The sequence below is a fragment of the Saccostrea cucullata genome, unplaced genomic scaffold, assembly GCF_032062105.1.
Source record: "Saccostrea cucullata isolate Sc308-1 unplaced genomic scaffold, CSIRO_AGI_Scuc_v1 ctg5080, whole genome shotgun sequence".
NCBI lineage: Eukaryota > Metazoa > Mollusca > Bivalvia > Ostreida > Ostreidae > Saccostrea > Saccostrea cuccullata.
Window position 1 is genome coordinate 13,177 of NW_026929720.1, and position 25,117 is coordinate 38,293.

At 32.8% G+C, this 25,117-nt stretch overlaps 1 protein-coding gene across 1 annotated transcript; it reads right to left on the reverse strand.

Annotated features, from left to right (window-relative positions):
• Positions 1-1,282: 1,282 nt before the first annotated feature.
• LOC134282024 (uncharacterized) lies at positions 1,283-24,942 on the reverse strand. The gene is made up of 11 exons (XM_062764462.1): positions 24,903-24,942; positions 24,578-24,799; positions 23,215-23,259; positions 18,046-18,516; positions 14,190-14,420; positions 7,054-7,539; positions 4,731-4,982; positions 4,210-4,455; positions 3,908-4,035; positions 1,765-3,032; positions 1,283-1,549 (listed from the first exon to the last, which is right to left on the reverse strand). The coding sequence occupies exons 1-10, from the start codon at positions 24,940-24,942 to the stop codon at positions 1,794-1,796; spliced, it is 3,360 nt and encodes a 1,119-aa protein (XP_062620446.1). The 3' UTR covers positions 1,283-1,549; positions 1,765-1,793.
• Positions 24,943-25,117: the final 175 nt, after the last annotated feature.

The window sequence follows — 25,117 nt, forward strand, 5'->3', positions numbered from 1 at the left end:
GATCCTCAGCCAGGAAGGATAACTCCAAAAAATAATATTTCATTTGAAATGCATCAAAATGAAGCTTGAAAATGGATTTTTTTCATGCAGCAATTTTTATTTTATTCATCTTTATAAGATTCAAGGTTTTGGGAAGTTTTAAAAGAGATCTTATAAAAGTTGACATTTGTACCCTATAAAAGGGGAAAAAATTAACACACTGCATTTTTTGAGAAATAAGATTTCCTTGAATCCAGCCTTAGATACCAATGCTTATTAGCATGTTATGAAATCAAAAGTAATTTGCGGTGTCTTGATAGCAAAAGTCTTTTACACTATGTATTATACAATACATGTCGAGAATACAAGACAAAAAAAAAGCAAATGAGTAAAAAAAAATCGCAACAATTTTTCTGAATGTCTGGATACATATCGTTTTTTAAAATAAAATATATTTGTTGATCAATTTGCAACTAGAATTTTTTTTTGCTGATACATCAATTCGCCTTTTCTGCAAAAATATTGGAGATTTGACAATTTTCCCTAAATAATATGATTAAATTTAATCTTTGATTTTAAAGATATACTGTGGATAAATTTACATATCTTTGTGGATTTAATAATACTTTTATGACTATTTCTGATTACTTTACTGCTAATTTTATAAACCTGAGGATCGGACTACCTTAAAAAACTCAATAAATCATGTTTAAGTAATCCTTGATGTATTTTAATACTTTTAATACAATCGATGGTAAAAGAACACAAAATCAAATCATTGTCACAGTAAGTTTGTCACACTGTTTATTTTGTGTATCATAGATAAAACTTCCTGAAAAGATAAACTAATAGATTTTACACGAGGACTTCCATGCCAATTTTAATAGTCCTCTCACACTGACGTCAAACACAAAGGTAGACGCACGAGATTTACATGCATATTTGGCCTCCTTAGCGTCAGACACAGAGACAGATGCGCACGAGATTTGCATGCGTATAAGGCCTCCTTAGCTGCTGACCTATCGACCTGCCTTATTTACATTCCGGCAGAATTATCAAGAAATACATTCCCCAAATTTTCAAACAGTTATCACAGAGAAAAAAAAAATTAGAAATGGAAATATAAACTTAAACCTTTTTTAAACAAATATATGGGGTTGGGTATCATCTCTATTACAATACATGTACATACAATGTTTTGATTATATATTCATATATATGTTATTTTTTTTATACGAGGTTAATACTTGCATTAAGTCAAGTAATCATATTAATGCTTAAATGATTAAGATCTGTCCTCCACTACATGTGATCTTTCAGTAGATTTTCAATTCACTAAATGACCGAGTCTAATTCTGTTTATTATTTTTTTTTTGGTCAACCTCAACAGATGAATGCAGAATTAATTCAATACATATCAATTTTTCTATCAATACGTATTTATATGGACCACCAGCGTGAAACAGAAATGATAAGGGAAAGTAGAGCTCGCTTTGTACATTTAAACTGTTTCGTTTTACAATCAATTTCTTTTAGTCCAACCACCAAGAAGAATGGGCTCTGCTGTCAACTCCCTGAAATATAAATCAGAAGAATATAATTTAAAACAAAGGAATTAATCGATCATTTCAATTGTCTTTAAATAACCTTTATTTATTCGTGACAGGGAGATTAAAACCCAACTTCCCTTTAAATGTAATTTTCTAGTTATAGTAACTGTTCTAGTATATATAAAATTACTCCAGTCAAAATGCTGCTACGTTTAATATAGCCTGTTTAAAGCACATACCGTGTACCAGTAATGCAGCAGGTCGTCACGAACAATCTTGATGCTTTTCATGATCCTCCTTTATAAAATTCGGGCAAACTCGTTCATTCGTGTTTAGCTCAGCGACTGTTCTTTCTGATAAAAAGCAATGCTCATCTTCTTCAGTGATATTTATGTCTCTACACGGATACCCAACCTCATAGAGGACTTGGTGATGGAAAGTAGTGGTAACCTCCCGAAGCAAACGTTCAATTTGAATTCTGATCTTCTTGGTATCTGCGCTTGTTAGATTGATTTTATCATCTGGAGTAAACGCTTGCAATTGAATGGATGTTTTATTAACAACAATAGCAATGTTAATATCACCCCCCTTTTCCTTGTAAAAGGCAATGTTTTTACAGAGACGGTCCTTACGTAATAACTCCCACTTCGAAAAACATATTGCAACAAGTCTAAAGAAAAAGAAATGTGGAATATACGTTTTGAAAGAAAAGACCAAAATCGGAGTTTTATATCCGTTGTTGAAGAAATCAAAGCCTTTTGTTGTGAAGTCAGTCTTATTGATACTTGGGATGTAGTATAAGGACTCTTGTCTATTCTCTATCAATTCCACGTCTTTCACCTCAGTTTCTTGGGTTTTCATTTTTGCAAGAATGCCAAGTTTCTCCATGTATGGTATAAGATGATCCTTCTGAAGAACATACGATTCCTTTTTGTTTTCCTTCCATACCTTGACCAGTGTTGAATCTGAAATCATTCCATTCTTCATAAAAATGTCCCACTCTTTAACCCTACTGCATGCTGAGCGTACGTGAGTAGGGTCTGTAATGATATTTTTAAAAGCGTCTACAAACCAACCAACGTCTAATATTATATTGTGCCTAAGAACAGTTTCAGAGAAATAGATAATCTGGCCCACCTCCGAAAAGTATCTCAGCATATCATCCAATTCATTATCTTTCAGAAAATTAAATTCTTTTTCAGCTTGTAGGAGTTTCCTACTGACAATTCTCTTCATTTTGTTTTCTTGGATAAACTGCTCAAACATGTACCATATTTGTGGGATTTTTTCACCCCAATGCGGAAGACTTTTTGCCGTGTGCACAATACAGTTTCTGACTTGTTCTATTCCTTCTTCCTGGTGCTTATTCAATTCTCCCAGTGGACATTCAATCTCGTAGTAACGTGCGGGAGAAATGTGATCATTCAATGTATGTTCAGTAGGCAAGCATTTCTCTAGTGCATCATAAAATGTGGTTTGACTTGCCGTGGTTTCGTTCTTCTCCTTTAAAGTCAATTATCTATGTTTAATATCAATGAAAAACGCAAAATCTGTCATTATATCAATAGTGCATGTAGTTGAGTGTAACATTGAAAATTTTCACCCCAAGAAAATCATTGTCAACCGAGGCGCAGCCGAGGTTGACAATGGTTTTCGAGGGGTGAAAATTTTCAATGTTGCATTCAACTACATTCAATATTTATTATATTATACTGAATCTTTTATACAAATACATATTACAGTGAACCGTGCGCGAATAAATTCCGCACAGTCGCTATTTTTTGTAATACCACCCGTCGTCAAGCAATGTTGACTGTTGCTACACGGGAGGGTGTGGCTTCATTATTCAGCGGGTAGTAGTGTTTTTTATCAAATGTTTCTCGACGAATCAGATTCAAGTAATTTACATGAAAGTATAATATTAACTATTAACTAACAAAGCTTAGCCAGATAGATAATAAAAATTCATGAAGCTGTTTGAAAATTGGTATATAACCCGTTAGGCAAAATATATATATTTTTTATTATGCGTCTGTTTTCAATGTGATTTCAAAGATGCTGCAGATGGATTATTATAAACCAGAAATAAGTGTATAATATATGAGTAATTTTCATACAGTGCAATTACTTTACATTAACTGACAAAATGGTTTCACTGATGTACCTCTGATGTAACTTTGCTGATTATCATTCTTTCATGAGTTTTATAAATTTTGTTAATGATTTTTCAACTCAATACTATTCAATATAAATTACAAAATCTTGACACAAGAATATAGTTCTCTTCAAGAAAAAAAAATCAAATAAAAAAAGAGCAAGAAATCAATAGCTTGACATAAGATGGTAGGAGACATCCGATAAGCCATAGAACATTTTACCTTTACACAGTCATGATGAGAGGCAATCAGGATAACAGGGTTGGCCTTGGTTTCATTACTACGAGTCTCCTTAGACTTCCCATCCTCACAGTAGGTTTTAATGGATTGCAGCCAAAACACAAAGTAGTCTTGCAAAAAAAATTGTATTATCAAGTGATACGATTCTGGTAAACAGTGATTCTTACTTATATAAGTAAGCTTAAAATGCCATGGAAGTAATTGTTATAAATAGACAACAATGTATACATGTAACAGGTTCTCTGTACAAAAAAAAAACAACCTCTTTCATTGAGAGTATTTACCTGCAAATGTCCAGTCATGAAATAAAGATCCAATAGGGTTGTGTCTGTCAGTGTCGTATGATATAGCTTTCTCCTCCAGATCTTTAGACATGTCAACCACCACAAGATAAAAGGCTCTTCTGGAGAGGTAAATCTGGTGACACGCGTAATACGCTACTTGTCCAGCGAAATCCATCATACTTATAAGTTGTCTGCCATCTGTTCTGCTAGAAGTCCTGTCAGATTCTATTCCATTTTTATCAAAATCTAAAAGAATGTGAGATAAGAATTGCAAATGAAAATATATTCCTATTCATAAAATAAAATCATCCATGTTTTAAAACACAGACTTTTAGTGAAGCGTATTCATGACACTTATTTTAACATCTTAACAGAATGAACGTTTTGAAAACAAGATGCTGGTCTTTTAAAAAAGAACTGCAATTTGTTTTGAATTGAAAATCAATTAAAAAGAATTCTAGGTTTAGTGAAAATTTCCCATCTATAAACATATCAGCTTCACATATTTAAAAATAAATCACCTATTAATGTGTCATCTTTAATTTCAAACAAATCCTCGTGGATATCAAGACCAACGGTTGTCTCAGTTGGTTGTTTATTTTCTTCTTTGTTTTCCCTTTGGAGCCTTCTAAGAAGAGTCGTTTTTCCTGCGCCTGCGCATCCCACTATCATACCTCTGGCTCGGCACATGTTCACACTCCCCTGACTTGAAATATTGACGAACCTTTTTCTTGCTTCTATGTCCCAACGCAGTACTTCTTCGGGTATCTTCACTAAACATAACATGAGTCTAATTAGGATTATCCTCTTTACTGAAATATACATGTATAAACATATTTTGCCAGGGGATTGCAAGTTGATTCTAAAGGGAGATGGGGCTGGGTATTTTCTCCAAGTCAAATTATTTATTTTCATATCGATGAAGGACACAATATTTATTTTCATCTTTACTAAAACAGAGGTCTAACAAACAAAATGAAAAAAAGGAAAAGATCAAAATCAAAAACTCTAAATAGGTGGTGGTGGTGATGGTGAGGGTGAGGGGAGTGTGTGGGGGGGGGGGGTAATAGCTTTGGTCATATATAGATTATTTCTTTTCCTGCCAGTCGAGGACCGATTAATTACTTTCAACATTTTCGAGAACGGGTTATTTATTTCCTTTGTCAGTCTCTCCCTTTCCTCAGAATCAAATACTTGTCCCCTTTATGTTTTTGTCCCTCATTGAACGTGGTATATATTAATTTTGGACTGTCGTTCCCTTCGTTTATAGTTCTGTCTTTCTGTAATGCTTTCGTTTTAAGCCATGTATATCGAGAAGCCTTAAAGCTCGAGCAATTACATTTTACACAATAACTCCAAATGGGAAAAGAAAGACTTTTGAGGTCAATATTTCCAAGGTCTTACTTATAAATTATAAAATTCTGTCTGTTTTAAGGTCAAGATCAAGTAAATGAAAAATACCTAGTAGACAGATTTATCAAATTCCAGAAATTTATTCCTGTAATGATGCTTTATTACGTTAGCATGGTCAAATAAGGTGTTTCAGGTCATGATTTGTAGGTAAAGAAGATGAAAACCCATATTTTAAACAGTCATTTTTAATAAAAAATGAAAAAAATCTCGAATTGAATGCCATGAAAATACCCTATTTTCTACATAATTGCGCTAATGCCGTAAAGTACGGAAAAAAGAATGTTGAAATAGATTTTAGATTGAACCTAATAGGCTTTCGTACATAATAGATCTACATTAAATTGTTCATGTAGTACATGTAACGTCACAAAATCGTTCTAAAGTCATTTACCAGATTTTGACCTTAAAACTTTTCCACACGTTTCCGCGCGAAATCTTGAGAACCATTTGAGCTTGTGCAATGACGTTTTATACCTCATTAAAGGCTCGTTTCTCTATGGCCTATGGGAGATTTTGACGTCAAGGTCGTAAATAATGAAAAGTTTGTCTGTTTTAACACTTTTCTGCACGTTGCCCCGCGATATCTCGGGAAGCGTTTGAGTTTGTTGAATGACATGGTCAAGGTCGTGAATTGATGTTTTGTGTCGCTGTAAAACTTTTAATTCCGGGTGATATCTCAAGCGGCTTTTAATTTTAAAAATTTATGTTTACCAAAACTCCGGATCACTTTGTCCCTTTGCACCCCCTGCACGTATTAAAGTGACCCCTCGACCCCATCCCCCCTCCTGCTTCAGTATCTTTTTCCCTTCAGCAGGGAACACGGATTCTCTAAATAAGTTTGTTACAATTTACAATTAAATCCTACTCTCGAAACGATTGCATAAAAAAATATCATCTTCACTCAAAATAAATTCTTTTCCCTCTTAATTTAATATGAAAAATAAAACTAAGGAAAAAAATCTGCGAAATAAGTCATGCTGAATAAAAATACTAGCATAAAAATGTCCATCTCTATGTCTATGGACTACCGGGTACTTTCGATAACTGGGCCCGATTTACAAAGAACTTGCGTATAAGACCCGCATTTAATTCTTATAATTTTAAATTTTAAAACTACACTTCACTAACAGGGGTTACAATCAAAATAATTCTCCAATCATTAAATGTATTTATCAAACATTCACATGTAATAACATAAGATTTAATACTTTTTGCTTTTTTGAAAGATTACGATAATTAAAAACATAAGAATTAATGTTTTTTTTTTCTACACAAATCCAGAAAATAAAATAGTTAATATAGAGAATCTTATTAAAAATGATGAAGATTTGCCCTGAAATATGACATTTTTACTAGAGTGCCACAGAGGTAATACTACATAAACCAATGAACCACATAACTAGAGACAGATCTTGGAGACGTTATACATACAACGTTTACAGATCCTGGCATGAATCATCCTGTCAGACACGGTACAGTGTGTGATGATGTCCAGCTGTAGACTGTCTATGAAAAGATTGCACATCTTCTCCGGACAAGACGGTATATACAGACATCTCTCTCCCTCACTCCTCTCATAATCCCAGGACCGGCAGTATTCAGATATCACGTCACGTGACGCCGTGGTCAGGAAAAACTCTAGATCATTGTCCTCCACCAGACACTCTGTAACAAAGGCGTACATGACGTCATGTCGGATGTCGTCTGATATAAAGGTCATCATACCGTCACGTGTTTCTGTGATTCCATCAGGGGGATCTAGCGAGGCGTCATTAGTTATATCAGGGAAATACCTCTGTCTGATTTTGTCCTTTGTGATTCTGTGTAATTGTTCAATGAAACTAATCCGATATTTATCAGATATAAGTAAACAATACAGTAGACATCTGACTGTCGTTGGATAGCCAAGGATTTTACCTGAAATGACAAACAAATAAATAAATTATAAATCACCAAACAAATAAATTAATAAAATACAATAAATAAATTGTTAACATTCAGTCGAACTACATGAACTGCACTTCAATCTTTTTCTTTACACTGAATGTATATGTATGTATTAAGTCCTATTGAACAGAGATGTTTTAGGATGTGAACCACCCCACCCCCACCACATTTTTTTTTAAATCTCTTCTTTAACCATCGCTGAATAAATTCGATTAAAAAGATGAGGAGATTGATCATTAATTTATTTAATGATAATCCTGAAATACGAATGCAAATCTGTAAAAAAAAAATGATTTTTAATATATTCGATCATTGCTTACTATCTGTTCAAGATATATTACTGTAGTCAGGGGTGACTCACACAAATTGTTCCGACGAAAATAGTTCCATCAGTAATAAGTAGATACAACATAATTGTTCATGATAAGAATACTGTTGTGTATGTCATACGTAAAAGAAACAAAAATTAATGTAAAGTTTTCGTACAAAGATCACTTTTCCCCCTAAATGCAAATAAAAAAATGTTAATATTCCTACGCTCGCTCCCTCCTCAGCTTTTTTTTAAACACATGTTTGATAACAGGGAAAATCTAGGTCATTCTTCGGTTGATATTTTTTCACCGATTTATTGATTATATATTATATCAACAACTGTAGTAAAATCATGTTAATTGTTCGTTAATCATCATATAGTTTCCTCTTACAGAAAAAAAAAATCATTCTGTGTGTGTAGTATACATTAAAGTGGCAATATCACGCATCTCTTAAAAAACAGACTTGTTAAAAATTTTCCTATAGGATTTGGAATTTTTTTCATATTTATAAATGTATACACTTTCCGAAAATTACAAATTTTATAAATAAATAATTCTGACTATTTCATTAAAATTAATAATTATTTATGGTACATAAATATATACATCGCAACGTGTTCGAGGTTCCACATTCCATGCTATAGAGGCAAATGACGCATGCGTATACCCCGGTAGTTTTTATAAACAAAACAGCATGGTAAGACAGTGAATCCCGGTAGGCCTGCTAGACAAAGTCGACCAAAATGAAAAACAAACCAAAATTAGGGATTGAAATTAGAAAACAACTTTCCTAACAAAAAAAAATAGAAGGGAGATTAACATAATCATTGGATGAAGAAGAAACGGGACCTCGGTGACATTCACGTGGGGCTCGCGAATGTTCTACCCTACAGGTTTGTTGATACATGCTCGTATCTCCATAGCTTTCAAAGAAAAAAAAATCAGTGCAAACTGAACATAAAAATGCACTTATGACATATAAAAATTATTGCCATTAGAAGTGCAAATTGTATTGGAACTGCAGAAAGATATTTTGTTTGACATTTTGCAGCGATGAAGTATGATTTGGTGGATTTTCCTTTCCTACACCCCAATACACAAAGCGTCAACATTTGTACTTAATCATGTTAAATTCGTCTGAATGCAGACTAAAATGTTAACTATTATTATTTTCCGGAGAGTTTAGATATTTTGATTCTGAGAATTGCTTTTAACTAATATTCCATTATAATTGTAAACCCTACATTGTATGCACGTGCCAGTTTAGAAATCACGTGGTACAAGTAAACAGGTCTAAATTGTACGACCCTCGATTTTCCGGCAGATTCTAATTACGTTAATTTTGTATGAGGAGAGAGTATTTATTTTTCTCAAAATGCTTACCGGTACTTCAACTTTTTACCTTATTCCTGAATGATATATTGTGTAAATTTGAATGAAAAAACACACGTTTTGCAGTCGTATTGCCGCTTTAAATGACGGAATTTCCAATCCATGAGCAGATTCCTGCACATGTGTAGACAAACTACACATAAGGAGAGTACCTATAAAATGTTTAACAAAACCAGAACTAGACCGGGGATTTCTTAACTGACAATCGTTTAATTTTTATTAATCAGAACTTGTATTCATGTGATCTAATTATGAAAAAAAAGTTCTGTCTGCCATTGCAACTTCTCTGTTCGCGGGAGTCGTTTTGACAACTCCATCGCACGTGTGTAGACCAAGGCTAACTGGTCTTGCGGACACAGGTATGTTTATACTGTTTGTTAGGCGACTGGGTGACCGTAATGCTACGGATTCACGAAATGTACAAAAGTTCTATAACTAGACATGCAGTGCAGTTTTATTTTTATAAAAGTCATTAAACACTCTTAAACATATTCAAAAATCTAAAAGTGGAATATCTTTGGGTATGGGGTAACCCATATCTATTCTTGTTATTCTTAGTAATAGCTATAAAGTGAAATAACGTTTTGCTTTCGTCGCCTGCGAGACACAGTGATTTGAGCATCTGCTTTAGAGTACAGGAGTAGGGATTTCATTCTTTTAATAGCGACACCATATTATTTTCTTGTTTGTCGGACATCTGATGACAAAAGTAGGCAAACAATTTAGTAAAAATTTTGTTTTACTTTTTCCAAGGAAATATTTTAGGTGGAACTTGAACATATATTCCCCCTACCTTATTTTTCTTTCTTTTTTATTTTTTTTACATATTGCAGAATGATGAGGATTACGAAAAATGGAGAGGAAATTAAAGAAAAGAAATTTCAATAAGACTTTGTAATGCTACCTTGCATGGGGACCATAAATACACGATAATCTTTAATAGGTTTCACAGAACCGAGGGGGGGGGGGGTAATTGTAACATTTCATATATTGAATTTAAACTTTATCGGAGCTGCTAACCCCCCACCCTTCCTAAAACAACTACGGAATTTTTTTCCATCCACTGTCATATATTTTTTTTAAGTTTATAAAGGAATTTCTGTTTTTTTTTTGTGCCCAAGCAATTCAAAAATCAACTTCTTGGACAGCACATTCCTATTTTGGTCAATTGAAAAATGCAAACCCAAATCAATAGATTCAAGTTTCTGCATCGCAGCCCCCCATAACCCCAACCCCCTCCTTACACATAGAGACACACATAAAAACATACATCCCGTCGACAAAAAATCACACTTTTGGAAGGGGAGGAGGGCAGACAGAAAGAAAAAAATAACTAACCCAAAAATACAAAAAAAAATATTGACTTATTCTATATTTCTATATATTAACGATGAATAGTACTTGTAAACGTTCAAATACTGTAATGATGAGTTTGTTTGTTGATTAAAACTTTTCACTTCAGAATATTTCACTCAAACACTATTACATTGACAACATTCTTAGCCGCGGAGAACCTCAATTTGACCTTGGCACTGCATGAAGGTCATTGATCAGCCAGGGATCATATTCGTGCCAGCAACTTCCACAACAAGGAACCCCGTTTTAATCGGTCTAATTTCAGAACATGTGTTCACGTACCTAAATGGGATTCGATCCCATGAAATATATAAGGATCGGACGAGAACTATTCGTTTCATCCCCACATCCATTCAAACCTTTATTTATGTGCAGTACCTGGATTTTCATCGTCTCTTGTCATTTCAGTCAGAAGACCGTATTTTTATGCTGCGATTTTGTGATGAAGCTGGAGTTTTTAAATAGTTCAAATGCTCCTTGTTTAAATTAAATTGATCTATATTTTGCATTTAAAAAAATGAAACGATTGTTTTAAGGCATAATAGCAATCAACTCTTCTTGCATTCAACAGGTCTATGGAAGGTGAAACTTTTAAAATGAGGGTAGGAATTCATGTATATCGCCTTTCTAACGCGACGTAACTCGTACGTTTTTTGGAGAGATAACTCCTGTCATCGGTACCAGATAGCAAATTAAATACTACTTGAAACATTTTCACCACCTTTCACAACAAATGATGCGGAATACATGTACACTTACATACAATAGAAAAATAAGCAAATGGAAATCATGTTAAAGAGAAAGGAAAAAAAATAATTTGGATTAATATTTAAACAAGTTTAATTTTACAACATTTAAAACGAAATCTAGGGAGAGAAACAGACTGATACTTTGACTGACATTTAGATTTGAATACAATAACAAGGCTCCAATTAAAAAAAAGATTACCATTGGCGTCGAAACAGGGTGGGGATTGGGCTAGAAGAAAGGGAGGGGGCTTGGCCCACATACTTAAAAAAACAATCGACATCATATAGATAAAAAACATTGAGACGTACCTCCATACAACCCCCCCCCCCCCCCAACACACACACACACTTTCAACACACACGTTGCAGTGTAGTTAAAGTTGAAGAAGGGTAAGTCGTAGTGTTTGAAAGTAAAAATGGCAATGAAAGAACTTCGATCTCCCAAAACCCCAATCCTCTCCTTAATTTTATTTTAAGCAGAAAAATTGACACCCGTCATTTTTAAATTAATGTCTGAACAAAGTTCCAGGTAGATTTAGACAATCTTTGTTGATAAATACCGAACAGATTGGGCAACAGGCAAACTGCCTATAAATCATTTTTGGGAGTTGAACTATGTCCAGACTCCCTAGGTTGTCACGCTATTTCTAGCGCAGTAATTTTACAATGAATTAAAAAGCGGCTGTCGTGGTGTTTCGGTGTCGGCCAATTTACTCCCCTGTGATATTCAATTCAAACTCGCACCAGTCTGTATAAACTCGAAGAAACTTCCGCAATAAAAATAGTCCATCTCATTTTTCTGTATTAATCTAATTTTCATAAATGATTTGAAAGCAAATAAAAAGGATTTTATTTAACTTAATTTGAATAGCATATTTTTGTCATCTCTCTTGAGAAATGACACGTAAATTTTGATTTTTGAAAAAAAAGTCCCGTCATTTATCATTCGGCAATCCTCGGCTGACTCAACTACACTCCATTACAAAAAGTCTGAGGTCATCAAAGGAGCAACAACTGGTCTAACTGGTTTGACAATGACGCAATTGTTTAAATATAGAGATGTAAACAAAGAATCGAACTTCTTTCAATTTGTTTCAGCAATAAAGAGACAGAACAACGTTACTTAAAAAAATACTATGGAAAATACCACTGTCATACATTTATTTGCTCTGACAAGTAAAATGATCTGTTAGACTGGAAAATGTTGTCAGACCAGATACATGCAACTCATTTTTTTACGTTGGTAAAGGGAAAAAATAATAGCATTAAAGTTTGTTGATATTCGATCTCACTTTTACTTTTACATCCTGTATTTCATGAGTTAATCAGCAATCAGAGGGTCTCGTGTACAACACCAAATCTGAACTTGAAAAATGTGTATGTACTTGCATTGCAGTATTTCCTTATAAAATGTATCATTTGATTTTATTATATAAATAAAACAGTTAAAATTAATGAATACATGCGTATACACGGACACAATGGTATAATAACCACAAAGATTGATCTTTGAGAAAGATCGTATCTCGTGATTACAACTGATTTTTTTTTCCTTGTAATTGCTCGTTCAACTATGTCTGATTTTTAATTACATTTGAATCAAATCAAAATCACAAACTTTAAGTGTCACTCGCGTGGCGCAGTTGTTTAAAGAGTTTGCTCTAGAGATTCAAGGTAAGGTGTTAATTGATCCTTACGTCGCAGGTTCGAATCCTGTGGGATGCATTTGGAGATAAACTCTTTTGATAAGACCATATAAACCGAAATCCCATGTCGCAATATGTGCTTGCACAAAACGGTTCCTCATAACTCAATGGATTTGAGTGCCGTGTATAGGTATTAAATTTGTAGATGTAAATAAACAAAATGTAAAGTATCAGATACTTACTTCTATAAAGAAATTACTTGAAATGAAATTTAAAATTAGGGAATAACAAAACTTGATGATTAAGTTATAAAGATAGATACATTTGATAGAATAGATAAGCACAGAGTTCTATAAAAATTAATTATTATGTCCGAAAAGAAACATTCATACCCAAAAGAGAATAGCAAATACTTATTTTAATCAGAGGAAGAAAAAAGACAACCTAGTGTCTGGTGATGGTAACATCGAATATTAATAGTGTTTGTTTGTTTGTTTGTTTCTTGGGACCAAATATCTTGAACACATTCTAAAGAGAGTAGGGGGCTTTTGGATTCAAATGCTTTAGAAATATAAGGGTTGTGTTTGAGTTTGAGTAAGAAATGGTACTAAAAGAAACTTGAAACCTACCCACAAAATAATGTTTTCGAGTTTGGAATTTTTTTTTGGGTGGTAGGGGTTGTTTGTTTGGTTTGGTCAAATTGTTGAGGTAAGAATTAGAAAGGATAAATCCAAAACTAAACTTAACTGTTCGAGCGGAATAAATATACAGTTTTTTTTCAATGGATAGCACTGTAGCTCTCAGCTCTGTCAAAATCTTTTTTCGGACAGCTACAGTTCTGCAGCTAATTTAAAAGCAGTCCCATGATCTTGGCTATTAAAATTTCCATAGAAATTATTTTAAATGTTTCGTGTTGTATCTCTAACAAATCAGTTCTAGTTGACTTGAATCTGAAAGCATGAAACTGTTCCTATACTTCCCATGAGATCTTTCAGATAACAATGTTCAACTCCCATGAGTACTTTCAGTACTTTGATTCTATACAAGGTCACGGGTAACAAATATAATGAACTGAGCTATTATAAATTTATAGGTCCGTATTCACAGAAATAACTATATAAAGAACTAATTTTATTTTTTTCTAGAAAATCAAACTTTCTTACTTGGTTTTCTATAAGTTTTGTTGTCGATGATGTAAATGTCGTTGTGTGGATGTAGACCTATACAGGATCTCACGATGTCAGGTCTCCCGATTCCCCAGAGCCACGTCACGTGATCTACACTGTCCTGTGATCTTCCTCTGTAATATACAGCTTCCCCGTCTGTTCGTAGTACCGTTAGAAATTCTTCTCGTTCATCTTTATTCTTCTTAATTTTATTTTCTGTGATATTTACTGTAGAAAAAAAATATCCTTTATAATAAACATTTACACTGTAATATTTTTATGTATACATAGGTAGAGATACAATCAAATTAACGATTTTTTTTTTTTACACATATTCGATCAGTTACTTCTATTATATAATAAGTTAATCGAATAGTAGCATTAAATTGTAACCGATGAAGCAACTACAAATAAAAAAAAGAAACTGATTTAAATGTATAAATATTTCTCCTGATAACTTTTTAACACTTTAAAATGTAATGACGTTGCGCACGGTGTTGGTGTCAGTTTCGGTAACGTCAAAATGACGTTATTTTACGTGAATTTCTAGAAAATTTATTTTGACGTTGCTTTTTCGCTTACATTTTTTACGAAGACAAAATAAAAACCCAGTAATACCGCCAAAATTCATTGAAAACATGTAATTAAACTCTCATAAGTAGTTCAATGTGGATATATAATACAACAAATAAATTATTCTGTTATTTTTTTCAATATTTGTTGAATGGGTCTCGAGTAACGGTAAAATAGTTTTCATGATTTTATAAATTCGGTTTTTATTTAAATATTCATGAGTTCATCTTAATTGATCCCGGGATTAAAAGAATTTCTCTTCTGGTCGGATATCATCATGAACTGTCTTACAAAGTATCAACTGTATTTTACTAATGTTTTTCCTCATATAGTCTATATAAAAAATTATTAAAATGTGTCTGTTTCAATCTGCGAGAAAATGGCTCTTAGTTTAAGAAAAATCCAAAAGGGAAATATATACACGTATTATACGTGGCCGTACTTTGATGCAGATATTTTAGGTCTAAACTCTCTCTGTCCTTTTGCATGCATGTTGCGAGTGGAAAACATATCATTTTAATATCTCAGGTTATTCAAATTTGAAATCATAATTATTATCCTAACATAAATTTTGGTTTGCATAATTTTTTTCTTGTCTTAATTCGGACTTGGAATGGTACAAGGATATATAGTTATTTACTTCTTCATTGTACTACAGTATGCAGTGCGCATGTTCTACTTTTATATATATAAATACAACTTTCAAAAACTTAAGTTATTCTTAAAATGAACTATTATTGGTACATTTTTCCTTTATCCATATCAGGCTCATCACAATAAGAGTTTATTTGTAGAAAAAATCTTTTGACGCTTTAGATAACGTTTTATGCATTGAACATAATGACGTTACGCGCAATGTTGGTGACTTTTGACGTTACTGGTTCCCTATCGCTATCTCTTTGTACTTGAAATACGAGTTTAAAAAATCATAGGCTATTTATAATTAAACTCATGCCCATAAAGGGCGCTTTGGATTTGAATATATATATTAAATTTTGTTCATTTTTCGAAGCAGTCTTCAACGCATTCTCATGTGTTACGTTGAAGCAGAACGAATTTTACACGTCAAGAACGTCCATGGACAAATATGTTGAACCTTTTAAATGTTGCGTAAAATATTAATTCATGGAGTAAATTTATTAATGTGATATTCAATCAAACCGGATAGAGTAGCACATTATAAAAATTGAATTATTTCCGTATTCGATGGGAAAAACAATATAATTAAATGACTCGAAATAAGGCATTGTCTTATTTTTGCACGTCATTTTAGACGCTGGACATTTCTGTTGAACTTGTAGTCCAGTTACTAGCTCCTAAGCATGCAGTTTGATATCAACATCAATGAAATATTTCAAATCTATAGGAAAAGCACATGATTTTGATGTCATTTGTTTCTATTTAAACTTTCATGTAAATGAGAAAATTTATTGTTCATATTCATATGCACGTTTTTTAATTTTTTAATTCAAAGCGTTACATATTCTTCATCTGTAAAAACTATCGTTTTCTATTTCTTACCAACATTTAATGCAAAAACGTTTATAAAGTCACAAGCGACATGGATTGCTCTTGTTTTTTGCGGAAAATGAAAATTCTAGATTCAATTTTGAACGCTCTACACACGAAAAATGCGCGGTCCCTGCTAAAAAATGTAACACGTTACATGATAACAATATACCTTTTATATGCGTTTTAAAATTTTACTTTTTGAGTAAAAAATATTTAAATGTTATTTTTTTTACTAGAATCGGGTAGTTCTATTAAATATCTATTCAATCATACCAAATTCATCTATATTGCGAGTATGTTTTTAAAATCACTGATGAATTTAACAGGTCGGGTTCTAAAATTGTAAAATGGCACCAACATCGCGCGTAACGTCAAATTTAGCGTAATAACGTCAAAACGCCAAATTTTTACGCTTTTGACATTTATGTTGACATTTATATTTTATAAGGATTTTGTCACCATTCCATCGAAAATTGTTTTGGAATATACTAATAACTTTTTGAAAAGATGCACATTTCATAAAAATCTTCTAATTTTCAATATGTATATTTTTAATGACTATATATATGATTTGTGTTACCACATTTATACAATTATAGTTAGATTTATTACTTTTGGACAATACTTTTGTGACATTTATGTTAACTTTGTAAAAAGCCTGTATAACAAACAATGCTGAATAAAATCAATTTATATTTTATCTAAATAAAGTTTTGATTTTGCACATTTTGTATTAAATGTCGATTAGTGCCAAACTAGAAAAATGAATTCTTAAAATGAAGGTAATTGCGGGAGTTTAGCATTTAAATGGGACTTTTTGCCGTCAAATTCAATTGTGACATATACATGTAGCTACATGTATAGTACATATATGTGAAACAGTAATTATTATTAAAATTTAAGACACTGTAAGTTAAATTTCTGTATCGACATCTTTTCCTTAATAACATGGCAACATTTTGTAGAATTTAAAATAATTTTCAACATTAACTTTTCACCCAGCATTACAAAATTTACCATTTTACGAATCTTAAAACCTTTGCGACATTGAAACTCCAAACTTTGTGGCACACCATCTTATTCAACATCCTTACAATAAATCGGCATAATATCAGAAATCCAACATACATATCAACCCAAAATAACAGTCTTTTATAAAATATAGTTCTCAACACACAAAAAGGATTATTGAGATGTAATTTAAAAATAGATTTAGCTCATGTAATAATTATTCTAAGTAACCGAAGACTTTTTATGTGTATCCCATATTTCGTCGATTAACGCTTGTCTACACCTCTGTCTTGGATTTTGAGCGAGGCGTTCAAAACATACGGATTGACTGACATTACAATATTAACAATTTACATCATCTACATCGTATTTTGAATTTTTCTGCCAAATTTAATGTTTGTATTGTTTGTTTTAAGGAAGTTATCAACATTTTGTGATTGCTAGTGCGACACCCCTGTTACCGATCTACATGCGTTTTTCACATAATTGACGGCATAGTCAAATCAATATATTTTACAAATGGAATTTTTTTTACCAATATTTTTGTTAAAATGTATTTAGTATCCAATTACCGACCGTATGATATATAGATTTCATAAAGTGAATTGTTTTAAAATTATGAAAATAGCGCAAATGCCGCCGAAATTGTAAGTTTTACCTTTTTGACACCAACACCGTGCGCGACGTCAATCCAATTATTTAAAGAAAATTCTGGAAGAAAAATAGAACAATTTACAATTATTTTACTTTGACTTACATATCTGGTGTATGGTATCATATATCTCCGTGTCCTCCATGGTGACGTGAGTCAGTATGTTCATCTGTAGACGGCGTATCAGTAAGTGATCCCTGCCAGGACTAATGACACACTTCTCTCCAGGTTCTCTGTTGTATCTCCCTGATCTCAAGTACACACTGGCTGTGTTATAACTACTGTAATAAAATGGTATATCACAGTCTAATGACGCTATCCTGTACATTGTCTCATCCTTTGTGTCCTTCGTTATGTTGTCCTGATCTTCCCAAAGGTAATCACGTGACTTCAGTGTGTCCAGAGTCTGCTGTGCCTCCTCACGTGTTACAGGATTCTCTTTACGGTACATTCCCCGTCGTTGCACATTGAGCATGTCCAGCCACTCTTTGTCGGTGAAGTTAGGAGGACCGGAGTCAGAACACAGAAAACAGAATAACACCAACACCTCGTCACCAGTCAGTGTGGAGAACTCATCTACAACGTGTAGTGAACATATATTGAGAAACACTGTCATTAAAAATGAAGCATATTATAGTTTAAAGGACCTCCATAATTTAGGTGATTTTTTAGTCATTTTTGCAATTTTTTTCTTTTCATCTAATTCTTCAGCTTTTTGGACTAGTACGATAGTAATGTTTCAAAAATCGAAATCGACCTACCTGTGTATATAAATTAAAATCTGATTACCAGATTAATTGAGAAGTGTTTTAACAATCAAAACACATGTAACGATCAGCACCATTCTTGATACTGTTTAGAACTTGTTCAAGAATATTTTCCCTATTTGTATTCGAAGATTTGGAATAACTGAAGGAAGATATGTGGAAAATTCAAATTCAAATACACAAAAAGTAAATATTAAAAGGATACTTTTTTTTTAAAATGAGAAAAATTAAGATTGTATATTTGATACCTTCATTTACATATATATTATATCGTCGCAAGTCTAGTTGCATTGTAAAACAAAAAAAGAACCAAAAAAATAGCATTGGTATTTCTGCTTTTTCCTTTACTCTGAAAACAGTTCTTAAAGTCTTGTTCATATTTAGGTTATATTTAGATAAATACATGTCAAACCCACATGATTTACAGAAATATCATCCAAAACATAATAAGACAGGTCCAATTAAAGATTTAGAGTCTCCTTCTTCATGATTACATGTACAGGGAGGGGTATATTTGTACTATATTGACATAATTACAAAAAAAGAGATTTCAATTATATTAAATATATACTGTATATTGTTTCTGAACGAATATTTATTGGAACAAGCTAATTCAGAAAATTTGCGTCCCCCGCTTTGGGAAAAAAGAAGAACACAACCAGTTCGACCCCCCCCCCCCCTGATTTTGTGGATTCATCAAATCTATACATGTATATTGAATCAAATCTTATTAAAAAAAATCCAATATTGATACAGCATAAAGATCAATTAAGATTAATATTATATAGTCTATTTATAGTCCCTATATAATCTATACAAACGCAAACAGTTCATAACACTACATATTCACCGGATTTTAGGCCGTTTTCACCGGAGGGTCAATGTGCGTGCAACGGCATTGTGACGTCACAATCAAAATATCAAGCAACGTTGTAAACGATGGTAGCAACGGCCACAGCGAACTACGTATCTGTGCAGGAAAACAATTATTCAAACCTATTTCAGGATTCTTACGTCTTACACATAGCGAAACTCGGAAAGGAAAACACGGAGCTTACAAACAGTAATCTGGATATTTTTTTTATTTTCAACAATGGAAGATCGCAAATGAAAATGGTGTCGACATACAGCCTTCAATGTCTTGTCCATTCAAATCCCGACTACATATCAATATATCGCCTCGGTCAATATGAATATTTTTCTGGTGAATAACAAACCATATTCAACACCAAAAGAGTCCATAATTGAATAATATTTAATTGCTTATTATCTATCATATGTTTAGAGGGGTTTTTTTTTATTAAAGAATATTTATCACAGTGTATTGATGATTTTATGAGTTTATACAAGCAGACGTCATAACTTCTTTTTTTATTTCACATGGTGATTGCTTTCAATTAGTAAATAAAAAATTATGTAAAAAAAGGTAGTATCTTATGTCAACCCGTTAACTCTCACATGTTAAGCGAGCGTCATACCCCTAGACCACATTTCCTCAGCTTGTAATGCAAATCAAATGCAAACATGGTGTCACATATACTTAAGGAATGTTATTGGTGTGTGAATCACACAGACTTGTCACGTAGGCATATTTCATGAAGCGCGCTAGCGCTTCATGAAAAATATGCCTACGTGGAAGTCTGTGTGATTCTCACACCAATAATTCACACTAAACTTAAAAACATTCCTTATATTTACATTTTACATGTTTGGAAGCACTGAAAATATACTCAATATTTGAATTTCTCCTGCCCTATATTGTTATACTTTTACTAACGTCGATGTAGCCCTATTGTGACATCACGGTAACGAACGTTTCTCCGTGTATATTTCTACGCGTGAGTATACACGAAAATGATTTTCAAATCAATTTCACAGTTGGCTTAGTATAAAAAACAGCGAATGTAAATATATGTAAATATTCATGTTTGATATTGACAAAAATTTTCACAGGACCTACATGGAAGCATGAATTAAATATGTCCTGTATCAGGGGACCTCTTATTTCATATATGTATTTAAGTCCCTGTTTTAAGATGATCGCGAGCTTCTCCCAAGACATATCTTAAGTGATTTAAAGGAAAACAACCAAAAATTATTCATTTGCATAAATAAGTGAAATACTTGTAATGTACTAATGTTGGAAGCAATTTAAGCTCAAAGAGGGGAGGACAGCCGTACATTTTCAGTTGGGGTCACTTTCAACTACTAAGAATTCCCTGACAAGTTAAAACAAAAGGGCCCGATGGACCAAATGGCTCACCTGAGTAACTATGGCCATGCAATTTTTTATGATTTCCTCTTTGTAATACCAATTTTGACCTGTCCCCCCTTCCCCGGGGATCATAATTTGGAGAATGTAAAATCTACACTACTCCAGGAATCTTCCATAAGTTTCAGTATTTCTGGTCCAGTGGTTCTTACATGCAAAAACATTTTTCCATGATCCCACCCTATTTTCTTATCTTGATTATTTTCCCCTGTTAGTTGTGCATTCTGGGGAAACTACTATAGATAGACCTACGATAACACTTTCTAAAATGTGTATTTTTCAATTATGTACATATTTTAAAAGGTTCACAATGCATGATTTCATTACAGATATTATTGATATTCTATAATCAATAGGTGTAAGGTAGCTTTCGATTTACATCCAAGGCCAGATCATGCCACTTGCAGACACCCCCCCCCCCAAACAGAATAACAACTTTTAAATAGTATGCAGTTAAGAGATGATTCTTCTGTAAGTTAAGTAAAATCAAGGATTTCATTTTCACAAGGTTTTCAAAATAAAAAATAAGGACATATTTTAAACCCACAAATATATTGCTCAAAGGGTTTATCACTCCTCATGCAGATATTGATTGATTTAGACAGGCAAGCTTTAAAAAAAGATGTTCAAAAAAAAAAGATTTTCAAAAAAAAGAGAAAGAGGGTTCTTTTAGCCGAAATTTTATACATTTTTATCATTAAATTATTTATACATTCATAAATAAATTTGATTTTATGAACAAGATGAATGTGAAAGTAATTAATGACGCATAATAAGATACGATAGACAATCACTTGTTTATACATGGCATCATATCTGGTGTGTGAAATGCATTTCCGTATAATTTGATTTATTTACAAATTGTTCATGTTTGTCGTGTTGATGTGGAATTATTATAGATTCCCGAATTCTGATACTTTACAATTCTGTTGTGTCGGGAATGAACATTAGGAAGATGCATATACTTTCAACATGAGGAAAAATATAAAGCAAATCGAACACCTTTTTGTGTGCAGTCTTGAAATGTACTGAGCTATACGGGTATTTGTTGTCCCGAGCGCATTAATCTTGACGCCCAAAATCTTACTTGGCTAGTGATACCTTTAGAAAACATGTGTATCTAGATGACAGTTAACTCGGCAACATGCGCCTTCCCATTGTTTAATTTTTATTAGGTGATTCAACGATACCCTAATATCGAGTATTTTACGCGATTTTACGGATAATACCCGATTTCGAGTATTCTCTCCGACCTGTTTAATTAAAGCAATATTTTTTTTTGAAATGGGGCGGGTTTACTTTGATATGGACAGATACACAATGTCATTGCTAAAGCTCAAAAGCTTCTTGAGATATCGTCCGAAAGGAGAGTGTTACACACAGACACAATGTATAGATTTACGACCTGGAACTTTTAATCTCAATATGGGTTTTCTTATGCCACAGGGAGTTTTTATGTTAGGTTTCAAGGTAAATGCTCAAAAGGTTGTGGAGATTTTGAGTGGAAAAGAAACAGACAGAATTTATTCAATATTGATATATCATGTGACATTTGACCTTTTCACTTCAGAACTATATACTTCTTTCCTTGGCAATAGAGTATGTAGTATTTCATTGCAAAGTTCAAAATGTTCTTAATGTATAGCGGAAACGAAAGTGTTACAGACGTGAGACAGACAGAAATTCAGACGGGTTGATGGACAGCTAGACGGACATCGGACAGACAGATTAAAATTAATATCCTCCACTTTTATTGGAAGCGGGGGACAAATACGGAATTCTACGGTATTGTGTTGCACAGTGAGGAACAATTAGCTCTATATGAGATAGACTTTTGAGCTATGTTTTATTGAAACTTGTGATAACTGCGTAGATGGTGCTGTTTGTCCAACAATTTTCTGCTTGTAACGTACCATATGTAAATGTTGGGGCGGGAACAAGATAGAGGCTTGGGCGTACCTGGTATTTTAGATATTTTATACTGAATATATTAAAAATGACTTTCACCTCTCCTGGATTAAAAACCCACTCAGAACGAGTAAATATGTTTTAGTATAAACAATTTTCATCTATAAATACTGCGAATGCAATGCAAACTATTTAAAGAAAATAATAACATAAAATAATAAATTTATTCTAGAGATGAAATGAACTCTTTGTTTACTGTCAAATAAGAATCATATCACAGAACTCGTTTTTATCTAAAATAAGTAGATGTAAATAACAGATGTTCACCTGATATTTTTGTTTTCCAAGCGCTGTATTTTCCCACAAAGCGATCTACGAAAGAAAAAAAATCCATCCCTCAAATCATTTTTAAACAAGCAAATTAAGAGAACTGATTACCCACTTTTTGTATGGTGAGAGTGGGGGTTGAGGTCTTACAACTGGGCATGCTATGATCAAAGATATATTAAGTAAATGTAACACTTCTGTCCAGAAATCCAGAAATTTTTGAAAGGATAAGAGGTACGTGTAGGGTTTATGGAAGGAATAAAAGAAAGTTATACTGTTATTAAACAAGCTAATATCATGACCTGTCAGGCAGAAAATTATTTGGCGGCCGCCAGATTTAATATTTTATTTCTATCTGGGACCAATCGGCCCCCGTACCTACAAATATATATCTGAACTCGATTTCGGAAATAATAATAAGCTGAATTTAATTACATATTGATTTACATTTTTACTTACATCTAAACTAAGAGTGCATTTAATTTTATTTTGTATAGATCGCTGATTACTTGTCATCTCTATCTGAGATATAACACTTTTATGTTTAAAACTCAGAAGCGAGCTTCTAATGTAAGTTGCCATTAATCAGATGAGTGTCTCCGACTGGCGATTGCTGCGTTTGAAATAAAGAATATGAAAGCAAAGGGGCTGGAAGAATGAGTGACTATCAAATGATTACTAAACAGTGTTCCATCTAAAAAGGAAAAAAAATAAACCACAATTTATGATAAAGAGTAAGACAGGGTGGAATAATTAGGCATTGGAGGATCAATTATTGCTTGAACGATGATCAGAAACTTGCAGCGTGTGGTCTATGGGTATCAGATTACACGGCAAAATAAATATACATGTATGACCAAGTATCTGGATCCTTTCTATTTGTTAAAGAATTAAGAAATAAGTGGCTCACTTTACAAATAATATTAAACGTGTATTTAATACATTAATGCAAATGACTTGAATGGATAGTTAAATCATAAATTTTGTTCATGATGTTTCTTTTTATCTTTTTTTATCATAGAGAAAGGTGAGGATAAGGGACTAAATAATACTGGAAGTATATTTTGGAAAAGCAAAACAAATTAAAAGAATACCACTTTTTTTCGTTTCTGTACATCAAAAATTATCCTTTATAAACGCATATTTAATTTTCAAAATTTAATGAATTTATATCAAAAATGAAAAAAAGTGACACGTAAAAACGAGAAAAAAGTTATCCATTCATTGCATCCCAATTTGATATCTATCTGTAAAGATATACTTGCAAAGCATATAATATAATGAGTTTTGGAAAATTAATTTCTGTGGTACCTTCATCCTCAGGATCAGTTATAGACAGTAGCGAGTCAGGGGGGGGAATCACCAGTGAAGTACATTTTCCTGTATGTTTCTGTGTGCTCTGGCGTTTTGTTGTCAATTTGCTCTTGCATGTTGTTGTCAATGCCCTCATTTGTACTTTTGCCAATTTGCTCTTGTGAACTGTTGTCAATTTGATCCTGCACATTTTTGTCACTTTGCTCTTGTGTCTTGTTTGCAATCTTTTCTTGTGTATTGTGATCAATCGTCTCAGTTGTATTAACTATCTCTTTGAAATGAAGAGAAATTCAACATCTCATGAAATGTACACTTCAATGTACAATCAATTTAATTTAAGACTAATCTCAGATATATTTTCACAAATAGATTACCTTGAGTTTCTGTCGTCTTTTCCTGGCAACATCTTCTCATTTTCAACTTGAAAAAAAATGGAAGAGATTATTAAGTTAAAAAATGCCTTTAAAATTCGAGATATATCTGCTATAATTAGAAACACAAACCTTGCCAATTATCCTCATCATTTCAATATGTTTCCGTCTGAAGACATGCTTGGTTTGCCTTTATGTTCCTTATTTTTCTGATTCTT